This window comes from Suricata suricatta, chromosome 2 (genome assembly GCF_006229205.1).
Source record: "Suricata suricatta isolate VVHF042 chromosome 2, meerkat_22Aug2017_6uvM2_HiC, whole genome shotgun sequence".
In the NCBI taxonomy this organism is placed as follows: Eukaryota; Metazoa; Chordata; class Mammalia; order Carnivora; family Herpestidae; genus Suricata; species Suricata suricatta.
In genome coordinates, this window is record NC_043701.1 from 129,163,592 (window position 1) to 129,190,694 (window position 27,103).

General features: G+C 34.9%; 1 protein-coding gene across 2 annotated transcripts in view; it reads right to left on the bottom strand.

Moving 5' to 3' along the window:
- The window catches only part of CTNNA3 (catenin alpha 3), a 1,635,386-nt gene that overhangs the window by 764,639 nt on the left and 843,644 nt on the right, over nt 1-27,103 (bottom strand). For both annotated transcript variants that reach the window (XM_029931758.1, XM_029931757.1), the window contains exons 8-9: nt 26,743-26,823; nt 18,069-18,221 (exon numbers count right to left, since the gene is read on the bottom strand). In XM_029931758.1, the coding sequence (XP_029787618.1) occupies nt 18,069-18,221; nt 26,743-26,823 (234 nt within the window). The remainder of the gene's footprint in view (nt 1-18,068; nt 18,222-26,742; nt 26,824-27,103) is intronic.

Sequence of the window (27,103 nt, forward strand, 5' to 3'; positions counted from 1 at the left end):
TCTTTTCTGCATGTGGATATCCTGTTGTTCCAAAAGTATTTTTTAAAAGCACTACCTTTGCGAGTACTTTCTCCCATTTGGTAGGTCGCCTTTTCGTTTTGCTGATGGTTTCCTGCTGTGCAGAAGCCTTTTAATTTGATTGTAATCCCATTTGTTCATTTTTGCTTTTGTTGCCTTTACTTTTTGTGTCAAGTCCAAAAAGTAATTGCCAAAACAGATGTCAACGAGTTTACTGCCTATTTTTCTTCTAAGAGGTTTATGGTTTCAAGTCTTAGGTTCAAATATTTTATCCATTTTGAGTTAATTTTTGTGTATGGTATAAATAGTGGTGCAGTTTCATTCTTTTCCATGTTTTCCCAACAGCGTTTATGGAAAAGACTGTTTCCCCATCGCATATTCTTGGCTCTATTGTTGTAAATTTATTGACCATAAAAGTGTGGCTTTGTTTGTTGGCTCTCTATTCTGTTCCATTGATCTATATGTCTTTTTATGCCAGTACCACATTGTTTTGATTACTATTGCTTTGTAATACAGTTTGAAATCAGGAAATGTGATGCCTCTAGCTCTGTTCTTCTTCATCAAATTTGCTTTGGCTATTCAAGATCTTTCATAGCTCCATTCAAATTTTAGGTTGTTCTGTCTATTTCTGTGAAAAATGCCATTAGAATTATGACAGAGATGGAATAGAATCTATGGATTGCTTTGGGTAATATAGACATTTAAATAACATTAATTCTGCTAATCCATAATAAAGAAATGCCTTTAGGATTTTCCATGTATAATATCATATCATCTACAAATAGAGATTATTTTATTTCTTCCTGTCCAACTCAGGTGATTTTAATTTCTTTTTCTTGCCTAATTGCTCTGGCTGGGCTTCTGGTACTCTGTCAGATAGAAGTGATGAGAGTGGGCGTTTTTGTCTTTTTTTTTTTACCTCAGAAGTTTTCACCATTGTGTGCTTGTCATAAATGATCTTTATTATGCTGAGATATGTTCCCTCTTCATCAAATTTGTTGAAAGTTTTTCTCAGGAAGCAATGTTGAATTTTGTCAACTGTTATTTCTGTATCTATTGAGATGATCATATGATTTTCATCCTTCATTCTGTTAATGTGATATATCACATTGACTGATTTGCAGATATTTAGCCATCCTTGCAATACTTTAATCAAATCCACTTGAGGAGCACCTGGATGGCTTGGCTAAGCATCCAAATTTGGCTCATGTCATGATCTCACAGCTTGTGATTTTGAGCCCCACATTGGACTCTGTGCTAACAACTCAGAGTGTGGAGTCTGCTTCTGGTTCTGTGTCTGCTTCTTTCTCTGCCCCTTCCTGCTTATCCTCTGTCTCCTCTAAAAAATAAACATTAAAAAATCCACTTGATTATGTTATATGATCCTTTTAATGTATTGTTGAATTTGGTTTGCCAATATTTTATTGAGGATTTTTGCATCTATGTTCATCAAGGATATTAACTATTTATTTATTTATTCTTTTTAAAAATTTTTTAAATATTTTATTTATTTTTGAAAGTGAGATAGAGAGACAGTGTAAGCAGAGGAGGGTCAGAGAGAGAGAGAGAGACACAGAATCTGAAGACAGACTCCAGGCTCTGAGCTGTCACCCACAAACCACGAGATCATGACCTGAGCTGAAGTTGGGTGCTTAACCAACTGAGCCACCCAGTCAACCCACTTATTTATTCTTAAAGTGTCTTCATCTGGCTTTGGTGCCAGGGTATTAGGGTAATGCTGGACTTATATAATGGGTTTGGGAGTATTCTTTTTTCCTTCCTCTCCTTTTTGGAAGAGTTTGAAAAAACTGGTATTAGCTCTTTAAATGTTTGGTAGAATTCACCAGTGATGACATGTGGTCCTGGATTTTTCTTTGTTGTAGTTTTTGGACTACTGATTTAATCTTCTTATTCATTGTTCAAATCTTCCTTTTTTTTTTTTTTCTATGATTCAGCCTTGGTAGAATGTATGTTTCTAGGAATGTATCCATTTCTTCTAGGGTGCTCAATTTGTTGGCATAAGTTGTTCATCGTAGTCTTTTATGATCCTTTGTATGTGTGTGATATAAGCTCTAATATCTCTTTTTTTATTTATAATGTTATTTATTTTAGTTCAAAATTGTTTTCCTTGGTGAGTCTAGCTAAATCTTTCTCCACTTAGTTTATCTTTCTAAAAACTCAAAACTTAGGGTTTTTTTTAAATATATTTTCTATTTTTCTGTTTCCTGTTTCATTTATGCTCTGATCTTGGTTATCTCTTTCCTTCTGCTAACTTTATTTGGACTTTGTTATTATTTTTCTACTTCCTTGAGGTGTAAGGTTCGGTAATACTTGAGATATTTCTTGTTTCCTAATGTCAGCAATTATCCCTACAAATTTCCCTCTTAGGACTGCTTTTGCTGCAGCCCATAAATTTTGGAATGTTGTGTTTTCATTTTTATTTGTCTCAACTTATGTTTTTATTACTGTTTTGATTTCTTCTCTGGCCTTTTGGTTGTCTGGTAGCATGTTATTTATACTTTATATATTTGTGAACTTTCCAATTTTCTTCTTATAATTCATTTCTAATTTTATACCATGTGGTCAGAAAAAGATGTTTGAGATGATTTAAATCTTCTTAAATTTATTAAGACATGTTTCTGGCCTAACATTTGATATATCCTAGAAATTTTCCATGTGTCTGACAAAAAAATGTGTGTTCTGCTTCTGTTGGATGGAATGTTTTGTATATGTATGTTAGGTCCGTCTAATCTAATGTGTAGTTTAGTCCACTGTTTCTTCATTTTCCCACCCTAATGTTCTATCCATTGAAAATGTGGTATTGAAGTCCCATGTTATTATGTTATTACTGTTTGTCTCTTCAGACCTATTAATATTTTCTTTATGTATTTAAGTGATCTTATGTAATGATTTGTGTTTTTAATTTCATATTATACTTAGTTGTTGCTCACCAAAAGAAGTGATTGACTTTTATATGTAATTTTGCCATGATCAACCTTGTTATACTCATGTATTAGTTTTAGGATATTTTACATTTCCTACCAATACAATATGTCATCTGTGAATAAAAACGGTTTTATTTCCTCCTTCCTTAGCTGGGCCTTTTTAGGCCAGTATTTATTGCAACATTACTCTGTTGCCTGATATTGTCATAAAGGCTTTACTTGAACTACCTCATTGAATTCTCACCAAATCTTAATAGTTATGTAGGCTATCATCTCTATCTTTCTAATCAGAGTTTGGAAGCCAAGAGAGGCTTAATAAATTGCTCATGGTCACACGGTATTAAAGTTGGGATTCCTTTGTCTGTCTCTATGTTCTTTCTTACTACATTAACCTGTACTGCCTTCTAAAATTCTTGTAAGTTTTATACCCTACATCCCAGCAATTGCACTACTAGGTATTTATCCAAGGGATACAGGTGTGCTGTTTTGAAGGGACACATGCACCCCAAGGTTTATAGCAGCACTATCAACAATGGCCACAGTATGGAAAGAGCCCAAATGTCCATCGATTGATGAATGGATAAAGAAGATGTGATATATATATATATATATATATACACATACATATATATATATATATATATCTCCAACTCATTATATATATATATATATATATTTCAATGATGTGTATATATATATGTGTGTGTGTGTGTGTGTATATATGTCTATACACAATGGAGTGTTACTCAGCAATCAAAAATAATGAAATCTTGCCATTTGCAATGATGTGGATGGAACTAGAGGGTATTATGCTAAGTGAAGTTAGTCAGTCAGAGAAAGACAAATATCATATGACTTCACTCATATGAGGACTTTAAGATAAAAAACAGATGAACATAAGGGGAGGGAAGTAAAAACAATATAAAAACAGGGAAGGGGACAAAAACATAAGGGACTCTTTAACATGGAGAACAAACAGAGGGTTACTGAAAGGGATGTGAGAGGGAGGATGTGCTAAATGGAAAGGGGCATTAAGAAATCTACTCTTGAAATCATTGTTGCACTATATGCTAACTTAGATGTAAATTTTAAAAAATAATAAATTAAATAAAAATTAAAAAATAAAATTCTTATAAGTTTTAGTATTAAAAGCAGAACCAAACTTCTTACCTAAATTAGTCTCCAAATAATAGCCACTCATTACTGGGCAAATTTTCTGTAATTCATTTAAGGGTGCCCACACACATACAATAAAAACCCTATAACCTAACAAAATAAGTAGAAAACAATACAGTGAATTAGACTAGTACAAGAAACACATTGACACTGTTATTATTTATATATTTAGAAATTAAAATTGATATTGATAACTATAATACATTATGGAAAAAAATAAAAATGGCTTAAATAGTTGCAGAAATATACCATATTCATGAATGAGAAAATTCCATATCATCACAACGTCATTTTGTATATTGACCTAGAATTTAGATGCAATTCCAATCTTAATGCCTACAACAGTTTGTAGGTATTGATGAGATCATACAAAAATCTATACAAAAAAAAAAAAAAAAACCAAAGAAAGTAGAGTAGCAAAAACAAGTTTCCAAAAGAACCTCAGAAGACTCAGAACATCTGATTTCAAAGCTTACTATGAAGCTACAGTTTTAAACAGAATGTGGCATTGGTGAAAGGTAGACACAGAAAGCAATAGAACAAAACAGAGAGATGAGAGATATACTCACAATATAGGTATTTAACAAAAGTAAAAACATGATTCAATGGAGATACTATGTTATTTTCAAAAATGATTCTGAAACAATTGGATATCCATATGCAATAAATAAAAATTAAGCAAAACTTTACCCCAACTTTGTACCAGATATGAAAATAAAGTAAAAATATAAATGTAAAAACTAAACTGTATAAAATTTCTAAATTTTTAAAAATATTATTCATTTTTGAGAGAGAGAAAGAGAGCACGCGTGTGAGTGGGGGAGGGACAGAGAGAGAGGGGGACAGAATCTGAGGCAAGCTCCAGGCCCTGAGCTGTCAGCACAGAGACTGACCAGGGAAGGGGGAGTGGGAATGAATGTGGGATCATGACCGGAGCCAAAGTCAGACGCTTAACTGACTGAGCCACCCAGGCACCCCAAAAATTTCTAAGAGAAAATAAGGGAGAAAATCTTTGTAACCTCAGGTTAGACAAAACGTTCTTCTATAAAACACAAAACACATACCATATATGATAATACTGATAAATCTGATCTCATCAAAATATAAAAAAAAAATTATGCTGAACAAGTTACTATGAAGAGATTAGAAAGCCAAGTCTTAAGGGCACCTGAGTGGCTCAGTCAGTTGAGCATCCAACTTCAGCTCAGGTCATGATCTCATAGTTCATGAGTTCAAGCCCCACATTCGGTTCTGTGCTGACAGCTTGGAGCCTGGAGCCTGCTTTGGATTCTGTGTTTCCCTCTCTCTCTGCCCCTCCCCACCTTATGTTCTTTTTCTCTCTGTCTCTCTCAAAAATAAATAAACATTAAAAAGAAAGACAAGCCACAGATATGCAGAAAATATTTGGGAATCATATACACCATAAAGGACTCGCATTCATGACATATAAAGAACTTTTAGATAACACAAAAATAAGTAAAAACTCAATTTAAAAGAAAGGCAATGTTTGAACAGAAACTTCACCAAAGCAAATATACAGATAGAAAAAAATATATATCAAATGATATTCAGGGAATCAGGCATGAAAATAAAACTAAAGACATCCATATTGGAAAGGAGGAAGTTTAATTATATTCTCAGATGACATTATCTTGTATACAGAAAATATTAAGGTATACACACATATACACAAACACAATTAAACTAATAAATAAGTTCAACTAGGTTGCAATATATAAAATCAATATATTAAAAAATTGCACTTTGGGGTGCCTAGGTGACACAGTCAGTTGAGTGCCAAATTCTTGATCTCGGCTCAGGATATGATCTCACAGTTTTTGAGTTAGAGTCCCACATTAGGTTGTGTGCTGATTGTGTGGAGCCTACTTGAGATTTTGTCTCCCCTTCTTTCTGCCCTTCCCTATTTGTGCTCGTTCTCTCTCTTTCAAAATAAATAAACTTAAAAAATTACATTTCTATACATTGCAAAATTAATGAGATGAAATGAAATTTTAAACATGTCATTTATAAACGCATCAAAATAATAACATTTTATGGAAATAATTAATAAAAGATGTTTGACTTTCTACACTGAAAACTACAAAACATTGTTGAAAGAAATTAAAGCAGATCTAAATAAATGGAAAGACATCCCTTGTTCATGGATTGAAAACCTTAACACTTAGGATTACTAAGATGACAATACTCCCCAAACTGATCTACAGATTCAACCCTTCAATCCCTATCAAACTCCTAGATGTGTCCTTTTTTTTTTTTAAATGACATACTTATTCTAAAATTATTGGAAAATTCAAGGGACTCTTAATAGCCAGAACTAATTTGGAAAAAAAATGAAGTTGGAGGACTCACAATTTCTGATTTTCAAACTTACCACAAAGCTACAGTAACCAAGATGGAGTGGTTCTGACATAAGAACAGGCATGAACTGGGGAGCCTGAGTGGCTTGGGCAATAAAGCCACTGATTCTTGATTTCAGCTCAGGTCATGACTTCACAGTTCATTGGATGGAGCCCAATGTTGGGCTCTGTGTTAACAGTATCAGGCCTGGTAGGGATTCTCTCCCTCCTTTCCCTCTGTCCCTCCCCCTCTCAAATAAATAAACATTTAAAAAAAGAACACTCATAAATTAATAGACTAGAACTGAGTCTAGAAATAAACCTTCATGTTTATAGTCAATTTATTACAGCGACTCAATTGGAAAATAGTAGCTTTTCCAAAATGGTGCAGATCTGATGAATATCCACATACAAAAGAATGAAATTGGACTCTTACCAAATATCAGAACAAAAGCTAACTCAAAGCTGATCAAAGAACTAAATATAAGAGCTAAAAGTATAAAATTTTTAGAGGAAAACATAGGAGTAAACCTTCATAGCCTTTGGTAAAGCAATTGTTTTATGGATATGAAACCAAAATAAAAAATAGAGAAAATGCACTTCATCAAAATGTAAAACTTTTGTGCACGAAAGTATACTATTATGAAACTTAAAAGACAACCTACAGGAAAGAAGGAGATTTTTTAAATCATCTATTTTGTAAGAGACTTGCTTCTGCAATATATAAAGAACTATTATTACATATTGTATCTCACTTGTAAAAAGGACAAATACACATCTTTTTTTAAAAAATGGGCAAAAAACCTAAATAAATATTTCCTCCAAAAAGGATGTATAAATGGTAATTAAGCATATAAAATAATGCTTAACATAATTAGTCATAAGGGAAATGCAAATCACCACCACAATGAGATACCACTTCACGTCTACTAGAATGACTATAATAAAAGGCAAACAATAAAAGCATTGACCTGGATGAGGATAATCCTTCATACACTGCTGGTGGGGATGTAAAATGGTACAACCTGATGCCACCAGAAAACAGGCAGGTGGTTTCTCAAATGGTTACTACAGAGTTACATGCAATACAGAAATATCACTACAAGGTACATAGTCAATATAAATAAAAACATACACCTACACAAAAACTTGTATTAAATTGTTCATCAGAATTATTTATAATAGCTAAAATATGGAAATAACTCTGGTGTCCATCAACTTATAAATGGATATCAAATGTGACCTTAGAACAGAGATTGCAAAACGTGTGGTCCTTGGCATTATGTATTGGCACAAATGATGGGATTGTGGGTTTTATTTTATTTTGTTTTAAGCTGAGTTAGCTGTCTATACTTAGAAACCAACAGATTTTTACATTAAAATCTGTATTTCTGAGTTATTTTGAGAAATTGAAATGTCTGACAACAGGGCCTGCATTCACACACAATAATTGACTGAAGTTATGTAGAGACCAACCCTTTAGACTAAGCTTATACTTTCCATTTCATAAAGGCCATCTTACTGAGCCCTTTTATTTATTACATTTTTGTCCACTACTGTAAGCATTTGCATTTTTTTTTTGTCCTTACCTTAGGGATTCCCGCACACAAGACTGAGAGGGAGCTGGTCGATGGTGAAAGGCGCCTCTAAATGCACTGTCCGTTAGGAGAAATACTCTGATAAAATGCTCTGTAAACTTTAACTTCTATTAGAACTCAATAGACTTCTGTGGACTGAGGAAGCTAAATGGAATACATAGTACTAATGAACAGGAAAAATATATTCTAAGTTCCAAATAGTCAACTTACATGTACTTTCTCTTCAGAAGATGAGTCTGATCTCACTTAGGTCTCATATCCTGGCCTAATCACTAAGTATTAGCTAAGCAGTTACCTAGGAGTTCTAAAGAGTGGCTGCATGTGGAAGGATTTCATGTGCACAGATGTGTGCTTCTGCCTTTCTGTGTCTCTGATTAGGGAAAGTAGAATAATGTTAGAGCCATTTCCAGTGATGAACACAGCATGATGTATAAATTTGTCAAATCGCTAAGTTGTACACCTGAAATTAATACAACATTGTGTGTCTACCAATCTCGAAAAAAAAAGAAAAGAGTAGAGATTCTTATGGAAAAAATAAAATCAACTCTTAAAACTTTTGCAGCTTGATCCACTTAATAGCAGGTCTCTCATCTAGAAGCAGTCAGAAAGATGTCTCCTCTCTCCATCAAGAAATTAAACACATATAAAACTTGGGCTTACTTGTCAATTTTAGTTTATTGTGCTACCTTTATTCCTTTAATCTCCAAGTTGACTCCCTGCTCTGCCATTTAGCTGTTTGACCTTAGGCAAGTTGCTTAATTTCTCTCAACTAGGGTTTTCTTATCAGCAAAATAGTAATAAAAGTATTTATCTCAATCATTGTGAGCATGGATGTAATGAGGTAATGAGTATAATGCTAGCACAGATTACCAAATGTTTTATTTATTTTACTTTATTTTCTTCCCTGTTTTGCTCTTCTCTTTATTATCCAAGAAAAAAGTTATTGTTGTCTTATAAAAGCAATAAAATAGCCACTCTGCCAATACTTCTGATTAACCAGTTTCCTCCATCCACTACCAAATTATCTACCTCTATAAAGCAAATAAAAGAACTTTGTTTTCTAGAGTTTTAAATGACAGGAATAAGGATTATTTAACCCTTTATATTCCATTTATAGATGATAAAATTGAATTCCAGAGATTTTCAGTGATTTGCTAAAGTCGCTTATGCGAGGGAGTATAACTCCTGTTTTGAAATACAAAAGACAAAAACGGAGCTAAATGCAGGGCTCTTGTATTGATGAGCTCTATATAATACATTGGAGGAATTCACCTTCTGTATTTTTTTAACTGAGTGGAATAGTGAATTGATCAAAAGAAGTAGATCACTTCCAACTTATATAATCAGACTGGTGATCAAAACAAAGTTTGGCTTCCAGGCCTGGAATTATTCATCAGTAAATATTGGTTAGCATGTTTGCTTGTTAACTCTTGGCCAAATACTATCATGGACTGTAATACTGGAAAGTGTCAGTTTCAGAGATATTTCATACAATTAAATGTATATAAACAGTTTGTATATATAATTTCAGCTGGACATTTTGCACATGTCATCTTTTGGCCTGTTAATATTCCTAAAAAACACTTATCTGTATTTGGAAGTTGGATACAAAGGTCCAACAACTACAGTATATTTAAAGTTACCTAATAAAAATGAGTTTTTCCAAAGGAAAATGTCACTGTTCATCAGGAGTTTCAAAGACTCAAATGACCTCTTTCTCCCTTAAGATTTGGGGGGAGTGGATATTTTTTAGGGGTGCCTGGGTGGCTCAGTCAGTTAAGCAGCCAGCTTCGGCTCAGGTCATGATCTCACAGTTTGTGGGTTCGAGCCCCACGTCAGACTCTGTGCTGATAGCTAGCTCAGAGCCCAGAGCCTGTCTTCAGATTCTGTGTATCCCTCTCTCTTTGACCCTCCCCTGCTCATGCTGTCTCTCTCTGTCTCTCAAAAATAAATAAAAGACATAAAAATTATTTTATTTTTGAAGTTTATTAATTTATTTTGAAAGAGAAAGTTTGCAGGTGGGGAAGGGATAGAGAGAGAAAGATGGAGACAGAAAGAATCCTAAGTAGGCTCTGCACCACTAGCCCAGAGCCTGATGTGAGGCTTGAACTCAAAAACCAATAGAGCATGACCTGAGCCAAAATCAGTCGCTTAATGGTCTGAGCTACCTCGGTGCTCCTGGGGAAAAAATGTTTAAAAGCAGAAAGGAAAGAAAACTAACATTCACTGAACAACGGTGTCCACATCATGTGGCATTTGGTACTTTAATGGGTCATCTCATTCAACCTCATTCTTATTTTCACTTTACAGTGGAGTATGTCCTTTAAAGTATAGAATCAAGAGATATTAAGTGACTTTCCCATGAACATCAAGCCAAAATTCAAAACCGAGTCTGTATATTTTATACTTTACTCAATAAATCATGTAGTTTGCCATTTTTAGAATTTTCTATAAGATTCATTATCATTCTATTTGGTTTATATACTAATTAATTCAACAATGATTTATTGGATGCTCTTTACATCAGGCTAGGAAAACAAAAACAAGCTCTAGACAGTATTCCCAGGGTCCTGCACAGTAGGCACACAGTAGGCACTTATGAAATACTTTTTCAAATGAATGAAAGAATACACTCCTTGTCCTCAATTTGCTAATCATCTATCTAGAATTTCACTGTCCAATACATAGCCACCGACTATGTGTGGCTATTGTACACTCAAAATATGTCTAGTCCAGATTAAGAATGGCTCTAAGTGTATAATATGTACCAGATTTCTAAGACTTAGCAAAAATGATATATCTCATTAAGAGTTTTTATACTATTACATGTTGAAATGATGAAGGTTGAGGTAAATTAGATTAAACAAAACATGTTATTAAGATTGGTTTCACCTGTTTAGTTTTACCTTTTTTTTAGGGTGGCTACTGGAAATTTTTAAATTATATATAAGGTCTGCCTTCTGCTGGATGGCATTGATTTAGTGTCATTAAGTATTGAGTTACTTGCATTTCTGTTCAAAGTTCAATATTAAATCAAATTTTATTCTCTCTTTAATGTATAAGACTAAATTAGGTTTTAAATGCAGTCTTTTTTTAATACAGTATTTTTAAATACCAGCCTATGTTATGAAATCATAATCAATTTTTAGGAGTTAGTAAATTTTTAAATCCAGATATGAAATAGTCCATACATAAACTCTCCTAAGATATGATTTCCCTTTTGACCCCACTATGGTGAGAAGTAACTGCAGCTTTCTATATCCATTGCTTGGTCCAGTTCTAGAAGATAAAATTTAACTTTTCACCTGGCAATCAGACACTCAAGGGTGTTCATCAACTGTCTCTATCCCACTTCATGCGTCAGACAACTTAGTGATCTAGAATACATTTCTACTGCATTCCTGGAACATAGCGACGAGTATTGTGCCTTTATTCATGCTATTATCTTCACTTGGAGTTACAGTTTTTCAAATCCAGCTCCTGCCTAGTCATCAAGTTTTGATGTAAATATTGCTTGTGTTGCTTACTTCATACTAAATTCCCAAACTACTCTAAACTCCCTCCTTTTAATTCCAAAACACTAATATCCCATTCAAAACTATCTCCACCTGACTATGGAAAGGCTCTGACTTTTCTATAATTGCATCACTCCCCATTTCTCTGCATTTCAAACACTATGAATGGAAAATTTATAAAGAAATCTCTCCAACATGGAAAGGTCACTCACTGCGTATTCACATTAGGCTTTTTAAAAAATATATTAATTTTTTTAAATTATTATTCATTCTGAGACAGAAAGAGAGCAAGTGGGGGAGGGGCAGAGAGAGAGAGAGAGGGAGAGAGAATCCTCAGCATGCTCGGTACTGTGGGCTCAGACCTCGAGGTGGGGCTGGATCTCACAAACCGTGAGATCATGACTGGGCCAAAATCAAGAATCAGACACTCAACCGACTGAGCGCCCCTCAAGTTAGGCTTTTAAGGATCATGTTCATCATGACTTTTAGCTTTAGCTGAAAGGATTAAGATGCTAAACAGTATCTAATCCAGGGAGTGGGCAGTCACACCTGTGCTCTATATAACCAAAAGCATTTCTGACTTAGCTATAACATCCCTTCCCCATCAAAAAAGGAGAGCTGCCAAGATGCTCACTGAGAACAGTTGTTGGTTTGTGTACAGTATAAGTATGGGTTTGTTCTTTTTCTTTTTCTTTTTTTTTCTTTTTTAGAGGGAGGAGGAAGAATGGGATGGGACTCTAAGAGCTCTATTTATTTATAACTGAGCATATCCTTATTTGATAACAGATGATCAATTAAAGCAATGTGTGACACGTGAACAGGATTCTGTTGAAAAGCAAAGATAGAAGTAGAGCTGAGAGCAATGTGCACTTCTTGCAAACAGCAAGAGTCCCCTCTCCAGCCTTCTCTCTTGGCACTGGGGCTTTGCTAAATCTGGCTCGCCATTTTGTGAGTGGGAACAATCAGCTTTGTAGGTTGGAGGGAAGTATTATAATTAAATGTCCACCCACTTTTTCCTTTTTGATGAAAGGCTCCCATGAAACTTACTAAAATAAGGTGCATCAAGACAGATGAATTTTTGATGAATAAGTCAAAGCACTGACAAAGCTGGCTTTTCACACAGAGAAACTTCTCTAATTCGCAGAAAATTTTCAGGCTTAGATCATTAACACTGTCATATTTAATGAGAATTAATATGGTAAAACCCTTCAGATAAACTAGAGATTTTACCTTTTTAGTTGATAGCAACTATGTAGTGTTCAGCATGAACTGATTGCTGAGAACAAATTGTAATATGATTCAAAAATAATAGTGGAGTTTTTAAATATAATTTTCAAGAAATATTAAATAACAGTCATTATAATAAGCAATGCATGTATTGAATGCAATGGCATTCTTCTTAATAACATTTATATTACTGCATTAAAATTACAAACTATATCTTTGAAGTGGGCAAAGTTCTTTGAAAATGTTATCCAATGGTGGGGAAAATGCCTTCTGAGAGAGATCTGGAGTAAGCTTTATAGTGTTTGCTTTTGATGGCAAAGGTATATTTGCTCATGTCATTTGTGAAGAATTATTTTAAAGTATTCATGTTCACTAAAGTAGGAAGGCACTCTGCTAAATACTTGGGCTCAGACATATGTTCCAAGTCCAGTTACTGGAATCCCCAAAGTTAACTTTTTAGAGAAAAAGAAAAGTGAGTTAGTATTATGATTGTGTTCCTTTATTCAATACAGATTTATTGAGTACTAGCTGCATAGACTCGGCTAACAGAATAGGTTCATAGTGATGACGGATAAACTTCTTACTCTCCCGAATCTAAATATTATAACTTTTAATATAAAATTGATACTTTAAATTTTCTGCTTAATAGGTATTAATGGTGGAATTCATTAGAGTTAATGATGTCTTAACTCACCATCATGCAAGATCAAAGTACAGGGGAGTATAATTCAACTAACACATTTGTTGTTATATGATAATCACTTTGTAAAGATGATTTTTAAAATGCCAACCTTTTTTATCTTTCAAGATTTTATTTAAATTTAAGTTAGTTAAAATATAGTGTAGTATTAGTTTCATGGGTAGAATTCAGTGGTTCATCAATTGCATGTAACACCCAGTGCTCATTACAAGTGCCCTCCTTAATGTCCATCACTCACTTACCTCATCCTCCCCCACAACGCCTCCAGCAACCCTAAGTTTGTTCCCTATAGCTATTAGTTTCTTACAGTTTGCCTTCCTTTCTATTTTTATATTATTTTATGCAAACTTTTTGACTCCTCCTTCTCATTACCAGTGTGGCTTTGTGGATCCAAAGTTACACAGAGTAATTGGGATGTTCAAAGTAGGATAAGCTTTGCCTAATAGTTACTCAGTTTAACATAAAGAAACAAGATTGGCCTCAAGAATCTCAGTTCTCTGGTTATCGACACTACTGAGGGTTTTATAGCCATCACTTCACCCATGATCATTTTATATCAAACTACATGATAATATAACAGGAGACTTCAGATACGACCCCACTAGACAATGGGAATGTTCAGACCCAACTTATTGGCCACTCTGCTCTTCATCTCTACTTATTTTCCCCAATATCCCAAATACTCCAGTATCCAATACCAAAAATCCTTTTGGTTGCCTATTAGCCATAGAATGTCTTAATGTTTTGTTTTTATTTATGTTCAAACCCAGTTTTTACTATTTTTTGGTAAAAGTTACAATTTTAACCATTATCTAGAGTATTCCTTTAACAGCATGAAGTTTTTCTTCAAAGATCTGATAAGAATTCTTTAAAAATGGTCTTACTTCAACAAGTTCATTGATCTTAGATTTCTCTGACAAACACAGTTGAAGTATCAAAACCCAGGCATGTTGAAAATAGCTCTTCCTTGAAGTCATGTAGAATCTAAGACTTTCTGTCCTACTCTGTCAAATTACCCAGTTTGGAAATAAGATGAGTATAAGTAGTCTGGGTGGACAGGTTGTAGTGAAAACAAAGGTGGATTGGTAAACAGTCTGGACAAGGTAAACTCACAATATCTTCTGAAACTGATGTATTTAAGCTCTCCTATTTCCCCAGACTCTGTCACAGACACATCTGGTGAAATGTTTGTAGTAAATTAATGATAATTTTCTCTATTGCCTTGGTTAGACAGCACCTTTCAAAGAAAACTGTTCCTGAGAGATAAACGCAGTTTTGTTTGTTTGTTTGTTTGTTTGCTTTCTTTCTTTTCTTAATATTTGGGTTTTTAATTTTTTTTTGAGGGGGAAAGAGAGAGGAGGGAGACAGAGAATCCAAAGCAGGCTCTGCATTGTCAGCACAGAGCCCAATGTGGGGCTCAAACCTACAAACTGTGAGATCATGACCTGGGCCAAAGTCAGTCACTCAACTGACTGAGCCACCCAAGTGCCCATGTTTTGTTAAACAATGTGATGGATAAGCAGTATACTTAAAAACAATTTTCCTCCAGTCTCTACCTCTTAGAAAATTAGAAATCTCCCAATTGTAAAAAGCATTTCTTATATCATAGGATTTTAAAAGCTGGCAGTGACCTTAGACAGTATCTTATTTAACCTACACTTTATATAAAACAAATGAAGTCCTGAGATGAGAAGTATAGTAGGTCAAAGGCGGCCATAAACACTTTGCTCTTCCTTCTGTTGAGAGGTGAAGTTTCATGCCTCCCTGCTTCCCTTCATATTTGAGCTATGATTGATCTGACTAATTAATATACAGTGGAAGTGGTATTCTGCCACTTTTGGGCCCAGACCTTAAGAGAATGTAAGCTTATTCTTCCTGTTTCTGATTTGCTTTTGTGACTTCTCATCTCAGAACCAGCAACGATTTTACAAGAAGCTAAAGCCACATAGAAAGGCCATATATTGGTGCCCCAGTGAAGAGCCACCGCTGAGCTCCCAGCTGACAGTTATCATGCACTTCTAGTAATGTAAATGTGCCATCTTGTATGTCTAGCCCAGTCAGACATCTCAAGGGTTCCATCCCTGGCCATCATTTGACAGTAATCACATGAGAAAACCTAGGTAAGAGTTGCGCATCTGCCCAGTCAACCCCATTCTGAAAGAATAATAAACGGTTGTTTTAAGCCACTAAGTTTGGAGATGATTTGTTATGTGGTATAGGCTAACTGGAACTGAAAATGCCTTAAACGAGTTTCTCTGTAAAAGCAGAGGGAGAACTAGAAGAGCGCAAAGCTAACATAATCTTATCGTACATGAGAAGGGGAGATTCAAAGTTAAATAAGACTCATTCAGTCCCCCAGTAGCTCAAAATTGTAAGATATTTTTATTCTTTTAATGATCACATGAAATACAGAATTTTCAAGATCCTTGAATATTTAAAACAGATTCTTAGGGCTCTGTCTATATAATAATAAACCATTATTTGCAATAAATCAAGGTAGCATTTTTTTTTATTTACTTATTTTGAGAGAGAGAGAGCATGCGCAGGGGAAGAGGCAGAGAGAGAGAGATGGAGAAAGAGAATTCCAAGAAGGCTCTGCACTGTAGAATACATGACCTGAGCTGAAACAGTCAGACGCTTAACTGACCAAGTCACCCGGGCACCCTTAAGGTAGCATTTCCTAGTGTTCCTTTAAGGGATTGCCTTAGTAATAGGTGTCATGGACGGAAGAGCTCCTCAGGTAAACTGATTTGGGGAAATTTTGCCTTGATTGAAGGGGTCTCTTTACCTGTGGACTTTTCAAAACTGTAAAATCTCCAAGAGAAGAAATAGATACAACTTTTTCCATAAAATTGTTTGATCAAAAGGCCCTTCTTTATTGAGCACCTTATGAGATTTATGTTTCATAGACTAAGAAACTAAGAAATATATTTCTAAACTAAAAAATAGAAATAGGGATGCAACTTTATTAGCAGACACCAGCTTTTACTTTCAGAATTTTCACCAACAAGTTGTTTTCATAATTTGGTATACCTTCAACTTAGAGAACATATTTTTAGAAAAAAATATGTTTATGATTATCAAGGGCTACACTTAGTTAGGTGCCTTTAATAACCTGCTCCTTCTGCTTTGCCTGTTTTGTTAACATGTCCCTGTGGGAAGAGTGCATACATATTTGACAAAAACTACAAGAGAGAATAAATAAAGCTAGAATTATAATGAATAATCAAATGAATTAGTTCAAATTATAAGCATGGAAATCAGCTCCATCTCCAACTGACCTGGTTTGGGTTTTATATCTTTTTTTTCCATATAAAGCCAATGAAAATTGTAATAGTGATCCTGTCATGCAGAGTTCTTGGGAAGTTCAAAGTCAAATTCAAAGTCAGAGGTAAGTCAGTTTTAGGGTTGACAAAATCTTGGTAATTATCACTCCTTTCACTTTTTCGACATGAAGACTAGGAAGTGGAAAGTTTGTAGTGAAAATACTAGCTACATTGAAAACTTCCTTCCCAGGGGATCCACATTTAATATGTTAGGAAAATCCTTTATGTTAATAGATGTTATATGAAATGCTGTGATTCTAATTCAGGTAGTGTCCTATTTCTAACTCACAAGTTTACCAAGCAATTTGAGCCCCTAAACATATTTCACCACAAAATTCATGGCCATTAAGTATATGAAGGTGTGGCACTCAGAAAATTTAATAATCAGTGTGGCATGGCACTGACAATGAGAACAGACACTAGCCGTAAACAACTGGTACAGTCATACTGATGGGTGCCAGCAGTGTGATAGCTCTGGTATATGAATCTGGTCAAGCACATTTTCCCTAATTCCATGGGTTCCTTGATTTGTGTGTACTATCACCTTACTGGTTTTAGAAAGCCTTCCATTGACACTCACTCTTCTACTTTAGTTGCATTACTGATCCCCATAATATAATAGGTTCCTTACCTGTTTTCTAGGAATTGCCTAGCACTTTATGGCTCTTTCCACAAATATACCACCTTGTCCCCCAAATCACAGGGCATTTTCATGCTTCCAGTTTCCAAGCTGAAGGAAATGATAGATTTATCATCTCCTCTTTCCTCTACTGGGACATGGACCACCAATCTACTCTCCCCATTTATTTATTCTGGATCTTTCTACCCCTGCAATCTTAACATTCTTTTTCTACATAGTTGAATATGATTTGAAAGTGTGAAATAGTAATACAACCATGAAAAGATGGTAGAGAAACAATAAAATGGCATGAGGTAGAGTATTTGATACTTTTATGTTAGAATATGAAGAAAATATTTGTAAGGATAAAACAAAATATCTACATTTAACCATTGTGTGTGTGTGTGTGTGTGTGTGTGTGTGTGTGTAGCTCTGAAAAACAAATATGCATTAAAAAAAACAACTTAAACTTTGCTTCTTTTGCATTAAGTTGTCAAAAGTTTTATCTGAGTACAAGTCAACTATAAATGGGGAATGAGAGTCTCAGACTCCTAGATTTAGGGCAGTTACAGTTCTAGCATGCTTACCTCTATAAGCCTGCTGGTGTGTTCACGAAATATTGAAGCATATTCTTTTATTTCCTTTTCCCGGCCATTCTTGGCAGCTTCAATGAGAACCAAAAGTGGGACTGTCGTATCCAAAAAGGAGTCTGACACATGATCTATAATAGCCTTACGGAGCTGAGGAGAAATAAAACAACTCCATATTTTTTTCAGGAAATGGTTCATGTTATTTCCTATTTTTATCATCTCAGTAGTTACAAAATTCATTTTATGTATTTTCACACAATCTCTAAACTAATAATACTTAAGACTGTGTATGAATGTCACTTACAAAGTTAAAACAAACAAAATATCCCCCCCAAAAAAGTAATTGAGCAATAGCTCATTTCTTCTGAAAATTCATTATTATTTTCTTAAATTATACTTAGCCCAGAGGTCAGATTATAAATGATAATACTCTATTTTCCATAAAAAATCACACTATTGTAGGGTTTATATGCATGTGTACAAACAACATTGTACATCATGTATTTTCATAATTACAAAATTATGAAATGTTTTCTACTTTGTTGGAAGAACTGATGATAAATTTTGATTAGTTAAATTGTAGTCTTCATGGTAATTAAACCAAGTTAGATCACCGATTATGCCAGTTGATAACAGATTAATAGAGCAAGGAGAATAATAAATGAGTTTGATGTCTAATTTTCTTCAACTGCATTAATTGTTCTTGCCCTTACACCTTAAATTATTAAACAAGTATAACATTGTGCTACAATTAGTTCTTTTAAATTAGATTATGTGTAAGCTCATAAATGACAATCTGGCAATTACTCTATTCAGCAGATATTTTCTGAAATTTAAAACTGCATTGGAAAATTAATGCATTGTATTTATATAATATTGATCCCTAAAGATCACAATATCTTGAAATGTTTCATCAACAGTGTCAGTGACTATGAAAGGCTTTCCAACATTTTAGTCAACGTCTTCATTGAATTTATATCCTCTATACAATAAATCAAAGAGATAAATAGCTATCAGACAGGAAATTATAATTTGCCTTCAGTGAAAATTATACATAGAGTATTTTTTAAGCCAATAGATAGTTTTCATAGTTTTGGATTACATGAGAATATTAAATAACGCAGTCATATGAAAAAACTACTATATTCTTATAATATTTATAGGATAATAAATCCATAATAATCATAGATTTCTAGGAGGAAAAATACCTCTAATTGCATCTTAGGCGGAAGATCTGTGAAATTTTCTGGTTTTAAACAATTGCACAAAGGCTGTAGGAAGATCCCCAAGGAAAGAATCTACTTAGCATGCAAAAAGGCAAATCACTAATGGCAACTGATTAATATCATCTGAGCCCTTTCTAGGACAGGGTGCAGAGTGCTAAGGGCTTACAAGGCAAGGGGAAGATCCTGAGTGAATGAACAATGTGCTTGATGTCCATCAAGAGTGGACCAGAGAAGTCAGGCAAGTTAGGACTTGAGATGGGAGCTACTAGTTATGTTAGTTCCAGTTAGTAAAAGTAGAAAGAATCTCAGAGGGGCAACTGTTTTCAATGATCACCCTTCCTCTTTGTCCTTTTTTTCTTTCATTTGTAATCAGCATATATAGAAGGGGAGCTAAGAGGAGATCTGCACTAAAGCTATGCAATTAATAGTCAACATACGTATAGGAGGTAATTCAAGCCAAGGAGGTAGACAGGATCACAGAAAGGGAGATGCACAGTGAGGAGATATCCAAGAATTAAAATGTGGGAAATACTACCATATATGGGAATCATGCAGATGGAAGAGTATGATCTAAAAAGAGACTGAGACAATGGCCAAAAAGCAAAGAGAGCAAATGACCAACAACTAAAAGAGAAATATTCAAATAAATCTGTGTCAATGCTTTCCAAATGAACTTACCTACTAGATGCAATTATAGTACCTACATTATTGACTTGTTGAATCTCTTCTCTGTATTTGATTCAATTCAACTCAACATTTGTTTCTCATCTTCATCTCCTTACCTTTCTACTAAGAGCAAGGTCTTATGAAATACATCAAGATGAAAATACATGGTCCCTTAGTGGGGGAGTGAGAGTCATTAAATATAGCAATAAGGGAAAATAAGGAAACTCAGTGAAGATATTTAAAAAAAAAGTTGAGTTTCAGAGTTTAATTTTATTTAATTCTATTTATTTTTTAATGTTCTTTGTTTATTTTTAGAGAGACAGAGAGAGATAGTGTGAGCAGGGGAGGATCAGAGGGAGAGGGAGACACTGAATCTGAAGACAGGCTCCAGACTCTGAACTAGCTGTCAGCGCAGAGCCCGACACAGGGCTTGAACCATCGAACCATGAGCTGAAGTTGGATGCTTAACTAACTGAACCACTCAGGCACCCCTCAGAGTTTAATTTTAAAGATAAGTTAAACAAAAATAAATCAGATTTGTCTGATGGATTTGACCATTAAGAGGTCATTGATAAACTTAGTGAGAGCAGTTTGAGTGGAAAGTGAAATCAGGAGTCCTATTGTGATGATTTGGAGAACGAGTGGGAGATGAGACTTTGATGTATGTTCCCATCTACAATTATATCCAGAGAGTTCGACTGTCTTCTTGTGCTTCTAAGAAGTATATTTTGTTTTATCACCAAACAAAAATCTAGAGAGAGAATAACTATTATCCTACATTGTGCCAATTTTTCTAAATTTACGAATACTTTTAACAACCTTCCAGTACTGGATACATTTGCTATGGTCTGTGCATTTCCCTTTTGTGGGGCTACCATTTGTCTTCCTTTCATTTTAATGGTATTTACTCCCTTGTTCTTTTATTTTCTCCCCAAGGTTTTCTACTATGTTTGCCCTGCTATTCATTCAATCGTTCATTCCATACCAAGTGCTGAAACATGTTGCAAAGCTGAAGATTGAGGTATAGTTGATTTACTATTATTAAGGAATAAATAAAGAAATGCTTTGACTAAGTTATTATTTTTTAACTAAGCCATGTTTGGTACACATTTTTTTTTTTGCTTTATTCTAAGGCATGTTGCTAAATCCAAAATGCAATAAATGAAAAAGGCGTACCACAGAGTTATGGTATTATGTTCAGAACAAGACAGAAGGACTGGAAAATGAGGTTACAAATAAGTTCTATGCCAATGCTTTCAAAATTATGTTGGAATTAAGTTTCTGTTACAGACAGTAGCTACTGCAAAGAGAATATCCTTTGCTCTTTCCCTGCCTGTTCTCTTACACTTCACGGTCTCTTACACTTGCTTCTGGGAATTACCTCCTAGGTAAACTACCTGAACTAAGGTTCTGGTCTCAGGATCTGCTTTCAGGGGAATCTGATATAAAACAGACACAGTTGTCTGGCAGTAATGTTGTTTGGTCACATACCAAGTAATAGAATGATTTCTTACATAAACTATCCAGTGATGATCACATGTTACCACTTCTGCTTCAAACACTGCTCAATTTGATACCACCATCCCCTGTACTATGCTGATTGTGTAAGAGGAATTACCATTAGATAGGACTGGAAGTGCAAATAGGGACAAGACATGGAAGGCTTAAAAGGCCATGCTAAGTAATTTTCTTTAGATGTTGTAGCTATTCTGACATATGGGGTTTTTTTTCCATTTAAATTGTACAGTCATCTATATCTGTGCATAATACCTAAGAAACCTCTATTTTCTTTATTTCCATATTATTTTCCAGTCCAATGGAAAATTTCATTCCTTTCATTTGAGTGATGTACAAAAAAACCTTTAAAGAAGAATCCAACATGCCAATGTAAAAATAGGACAGCCTTAGAAGCTGCAGCACTAAAATCTGAAGTTAGTGGGAGGCCAATAGGAGTTAGAGGTATGTATTTTTCAATAAATACCTGTTTGTGGCCAGGCATGAACGATGTCAGGCACAAAATCAAACTGAGGGGCTTTCCATCTTTTCTCACTACAGTTTAATAAAAGGCTTCGAGACATCAATTTTTCTATTTCCCACTGATGTAACTGGTTTGGGATCTCAAATAAAATAATATATTTCTCTACAATTGAAACTCAAAAGTAAAAGCTGTATGTGAAAACTGTAAGATAGCTCTGCTCACCCCCTACCACCACCAAATAAGAGAATAGAAAGAATAAAATTGTGAGGGGAAGAGGAATGGAAAAATAAAGAAAGTGTTTCAGAAAAGAATTGTTCTCAGGGAGCTAGAAAATTTTATATATGCATACATTAATGCCATTTTGACTTTAAGTCGAATAGCAAAATGTGACTGTCAAAGCTCAATTGACTAATAGAAACCAAATCACCTAATAATTAATTCAACACAGACTTACTGTGCCAATTTAATAAAACTTGTATCTTATGGAAAGTTTTTATTAGATGATAAGGATGATGAAGAAGAGCTACAACAACATAGGCATTTTTTTCTAAGTGTGGCACTGGTACTACCAAAATGGAAAAGAGAGCGATATAGCAATTCAGCAACTGAGCAGCTAAAGGGTCAGTCAAGTTTCTGTTTGTTTTTATCAGAATCCTACTTAATTTGACATAACTCAAGTCCATACTTTGGCATTCATAAAATAAGTAATTTTTTCTCAATATACACAAATAAAATTTTCAATCTGCCTTTGGTAAAAAAAAAAAAAAGTATGTTTCACTCTGCATAATACAGAGTGATCCAGAATGGAAGATATTTATTGTTTTAATTTTTTAAATGAAGAAATGAGGTTTAAAAATCTTCCTCCCTTATTAAGAATTTTAATTGGCAGAGTTTTCAAGTGATGGGAAAGAGACTAAAGAAGAAAAAGAATTAATTAAAAAAACTTGTAAAATAAATATTAAGGAAGAAAAAATTAGAATGGTAAAATCAGTCTATGAGGCACCAGGAGTTTTGACGGTGAATAGGCCTGGCTATTATTCCTGACCCCTTATTTGATATTTACAAATTTGGGCTGGAGTTGGATGGGCTTTGGTTCAAACCTCAGCTCTACCAGTTAGCTACGTATTGTTCAGTAAATTGAATTACCTCAGACATTGAGGTAATGATACTTTATTTCCTGTTTCAGAAATAAAAATAACATAAGGACTAATGTAAAGAGATGGTAGACAGCTTTGAAAAGCAATACTAAATGAAAGATATTGTTATAACTATCATTTTAATGATTTAAAAGCCAGTGGGAAGAAAAATCCATTAAAAAAGAAAAATACAAGCTATAGTAGTTCTATAAAAGAACTACACGTACTATAAATGTTCTAGAAAGAAAAAAATAATAATTCCACCTGGTGAAAATGGTAATGGCTTCATTGGGGAAGTAGCATTTACATCAGTCTTGAAGTCCCTAAGGATGATTAGGGGTTGGGTGGGGGGAATAAAAAGAGCAGGAAAAACACCAAGTTAAACAAACCATATATACAAAGATGCATGTGTTTTAGGGGGTGGGAGGTGACAGAATATTTGGTGAGTAGTAAGTCAACCCTTTTGCCAGAGACTAGGTTAATGTGTGGTGTGGTGAGGAGGAGGAACTGAAAAAGTGAAAGAGAAGGAACATAATGAATAGTGTTGATTAAAGTCAGGGCCAAATCACAGAGAATCTGGAACACCATGCCAAGGACTTTTGTCTTTGTTCTCTAGTGTAGCAGGTAAAAAAAAAAAAAGTCACAAAGCAATAAGGTTCAGACAAGTAAACACTAAGTCACCTTCTAGGACATTTTATATTGTTGCACCAAAATGTGTAATTTGCTTCCACTCTAGATCTAAGCAATCTATCTCATTCCTCAAACAAGTCCAATGATTCTCTGAACCAGAGCTAAAATGTTTCTGTGTTGTTGAGGGACCAGCCGTGGGTAAGCAAGGAGATTGTATGAATAGGCAAGAAGATGTGTTCTGTTCACTGTCTAGTAAAAACAAACATGCACATAGAAACAGATACACAATAATATGTAAACATCCAATATTCCAAGGAAAAACATGTTAAGGGTAGGGACTTGCATCTTCCTGTGAAGAGTATATATAAGATGCTTGAGACAAACTGCTTATTCTTTGCAAGAATAAGAAGAGGTGGAGACGCTTCGTGTTGCTGTTGAACTAGTTTTTATTATTGCAAAAGCATAAACATCAAGATGGAAAATGGAATCCTAGGGTGGGCAAGTAAGGATACTGAGAATGAATCACAGCAACTACCTCACTGACATCCAGGTGTGTCCAGAAAGAAACTTCTAACAATCCCACACCACCCTACACACATGTATCCCTTTTTGAATGTCTATTTACTCCTTTTGGCCTGGGTCAGGATTGATAACTAACTTTATCTATAGAATGGGGAAGAAATTGCATTCTGGTAACTTCAGAGCTTAAGCATTAAGAAAGTCTGGAAGTTTCCATTTCCCCTTTCTTGGATCCTTGAACTATCATGCAAGGAATCCAGCCTACCCTGCTGGAGAGAGCAGCCATATGAAGGGGTCCTAGGAGATCAGACATCACATGGAGAGAGGGAAGAAGAAGCACTGAGGCCTCAAATACCCAGCCCTGAACCCAGACACCATCACGATTTGACTTCCACTACATGGGAGACCACAACTGAAAACCCTACAAATAGGACTCTGCTGACCCCCAGCCAGCCTGTGGAGTCATGAAACATAATAAAGGCTGCTATTGTTCTCAGTGGTTTGCTAACCAGCGATACTTCATTAAAACAATGAATATGTTGACCTATTAAACCATAGAGAACTTTCATACTTCTGGAACACAGCGGCTCTCTACAGGCTGGAAACCTCCCTTTACTGTAAAGAAAAGTATTAGTGACCCCTCATGCTCTCTACATTGCACTGTTAGTGAGGTGAAAACACAAGTAGAACTGCAAGATCAAATACAAGATGCCTAGTCAAGCTCCAATTTCATATAAACACACTATTTGGTAAGGTTTATTTATTTATTTTGTGAGTGTGTGTGTGTGAGAGAGAGAGAGAGAGAGAGAGAGACAGAGAGAGAGCGTGCGCATGAGTGGGGGAGGGCAGAGAAGAGGGAAGAGAGAGAATCCCAAGCAGACTCCATACTGAGTCAGCGCAGAGCAGATGTGGGGCTCCATCCCACAAACCATGAGATCATGACTTGAGCCAAAGTTGGATACTTAATTGACTGAGCCACCCAGGTGCTCCTAAACATACTACTTTTTAATATAATTATGTGCCATGCAATGTTTGGGACATAATTAAACATGTTCCTTATTAATCTGAAAGTCAAATTTAACTGGATATCTTGTGCTTTTATTTGCTAAATCTGGTAATCCTACATAGAATGGAATGCTTTGTCCTGATATTTTTTTAATAATGACTCCAAAATCTTTGGAGATATAAATGTAGATTGACATTTTCTGCATAACCTTGTTGAAGGCAGTATCGAGGGATGAGCCAGGAATGAAAGACTTAATTGTCGATAGCTCATAAAAACTTTTCCAAGTCCCAAGAGGAGCATACGGGGCAGAAACCCTGAAGAACATTGAGAATAGAAGTCCTGCAATGAAGACAGAGGATGGTCCAGTGGGTAAAAGTTCCTGAATTGGTACAGGTTATGGCCTTGTGTCAGTTCGATGCCCCTTCCTCCTTAGGAAGGTCACCTCACCACACCAGGCAGGCTTTCTCATCGGCATTTTAAGACAGGCGGTGCTGAGCTTTTTCCAACTCTTACCTTCTATGATTCTAAGTGCTGACAGTAGAAATAGAATTCACATTAAGTCCATAAAGTTAAGAAACTGGAATTTTCCCAGCCCTCAAAATTGTTTTTTTACAGCTAATATTAACTGGCTGAAGGATTCCTATTTATTCCGTTTCCAAATCTACTTCTGAATTAAAAGATTGCTCAGGCCATTTTACTAAATCTTCCCATTAAACTACAATAATATATTGCATTAAGAGCTTATGGTTGAAAAGCTTTTGCCTCTGTTTTATGAGTTAATGGCGACCAAGTTAAAGTTGTGCGTGAAAAGGAAGTCTGGTTATTGAAGAGTGGAAAATGATGGAAAGCAAAGTCTTTGAAAATAGCTAAGTCTTCATTTTCTAGAAGGAAAAAAATTAACCTGTGGCTTAATACTGGACCGCTAAATTATCTAATGAAATCCTTCCTAATTCTGTCTTCCTGATAACCTAAGGTTACAAAGTAGCCTTAGCTTAAACAGAAACTAATTTTTAAAGCATTCTGAAAAGAATCAAAAGGGCAAATTGATATGTCTCTAATTGTGAGCTGTTTGCTATAAGCATAGGGATGATAAACTCAGTTTATAACATAATAGATTGAATTCACCAACATTTCCTAAAAACTCACCACATAGCAGACACTGATAGACATTTCATTTAACCCTCACAGTCCTATTGTGTATTGTTAATTCCATTTTATAGGTTCAGAGAGGCTCAAAAAGATTAAGTCTATCCCCAAGATCACAGCTAAGGAGGGCAGGGCCAGCATTTGAGTGTAATTCTGCCTGATATTAAGTCACATGCTCTTTGTCCTATTTTATGTCTGCCACAAAAAAAGGTTGAGGTACGTAAATATGGAAGGCATATATTTATTGCTATAATTTGTGCTCTAAATTAATTGAAAAAGGATTTTTAAAAAGGAGTAAATATGCTACCAGTGGGAAAAAGTTCATTTTGTGTGGTGCTCCCGTCTCCACGTCTCTCCCCCTCACCTGTCTGCGGAGGTCTCTTGTCTTCCTGCACATGTTGTCTATTGCAATATTCAGGGTATTACTCCTTTCCTTTTTTCCAGTCTGCAAAAGAGGAAGAAAATGGTATAAGCAATGGTATCAAATTACTCTTTATCACTTAGCAATTTGCTTTCTAAATTTCCTGAAAATAACAGCTTGAAAATTCAAGAATAGGTTTCAAAACTGCTATGATATTGCATATGATTCATGAGCAATTCACTTAAGACTAAGTAGAGTGGTGATTAAAGCTCACATTATTTTCTTCCTTAAGCTTCTGTAATATTTCTGATACAGGGCCGGGTTGCATTCAGTATGGCAGTCGGCAGAGCATTATCTTCAAGAA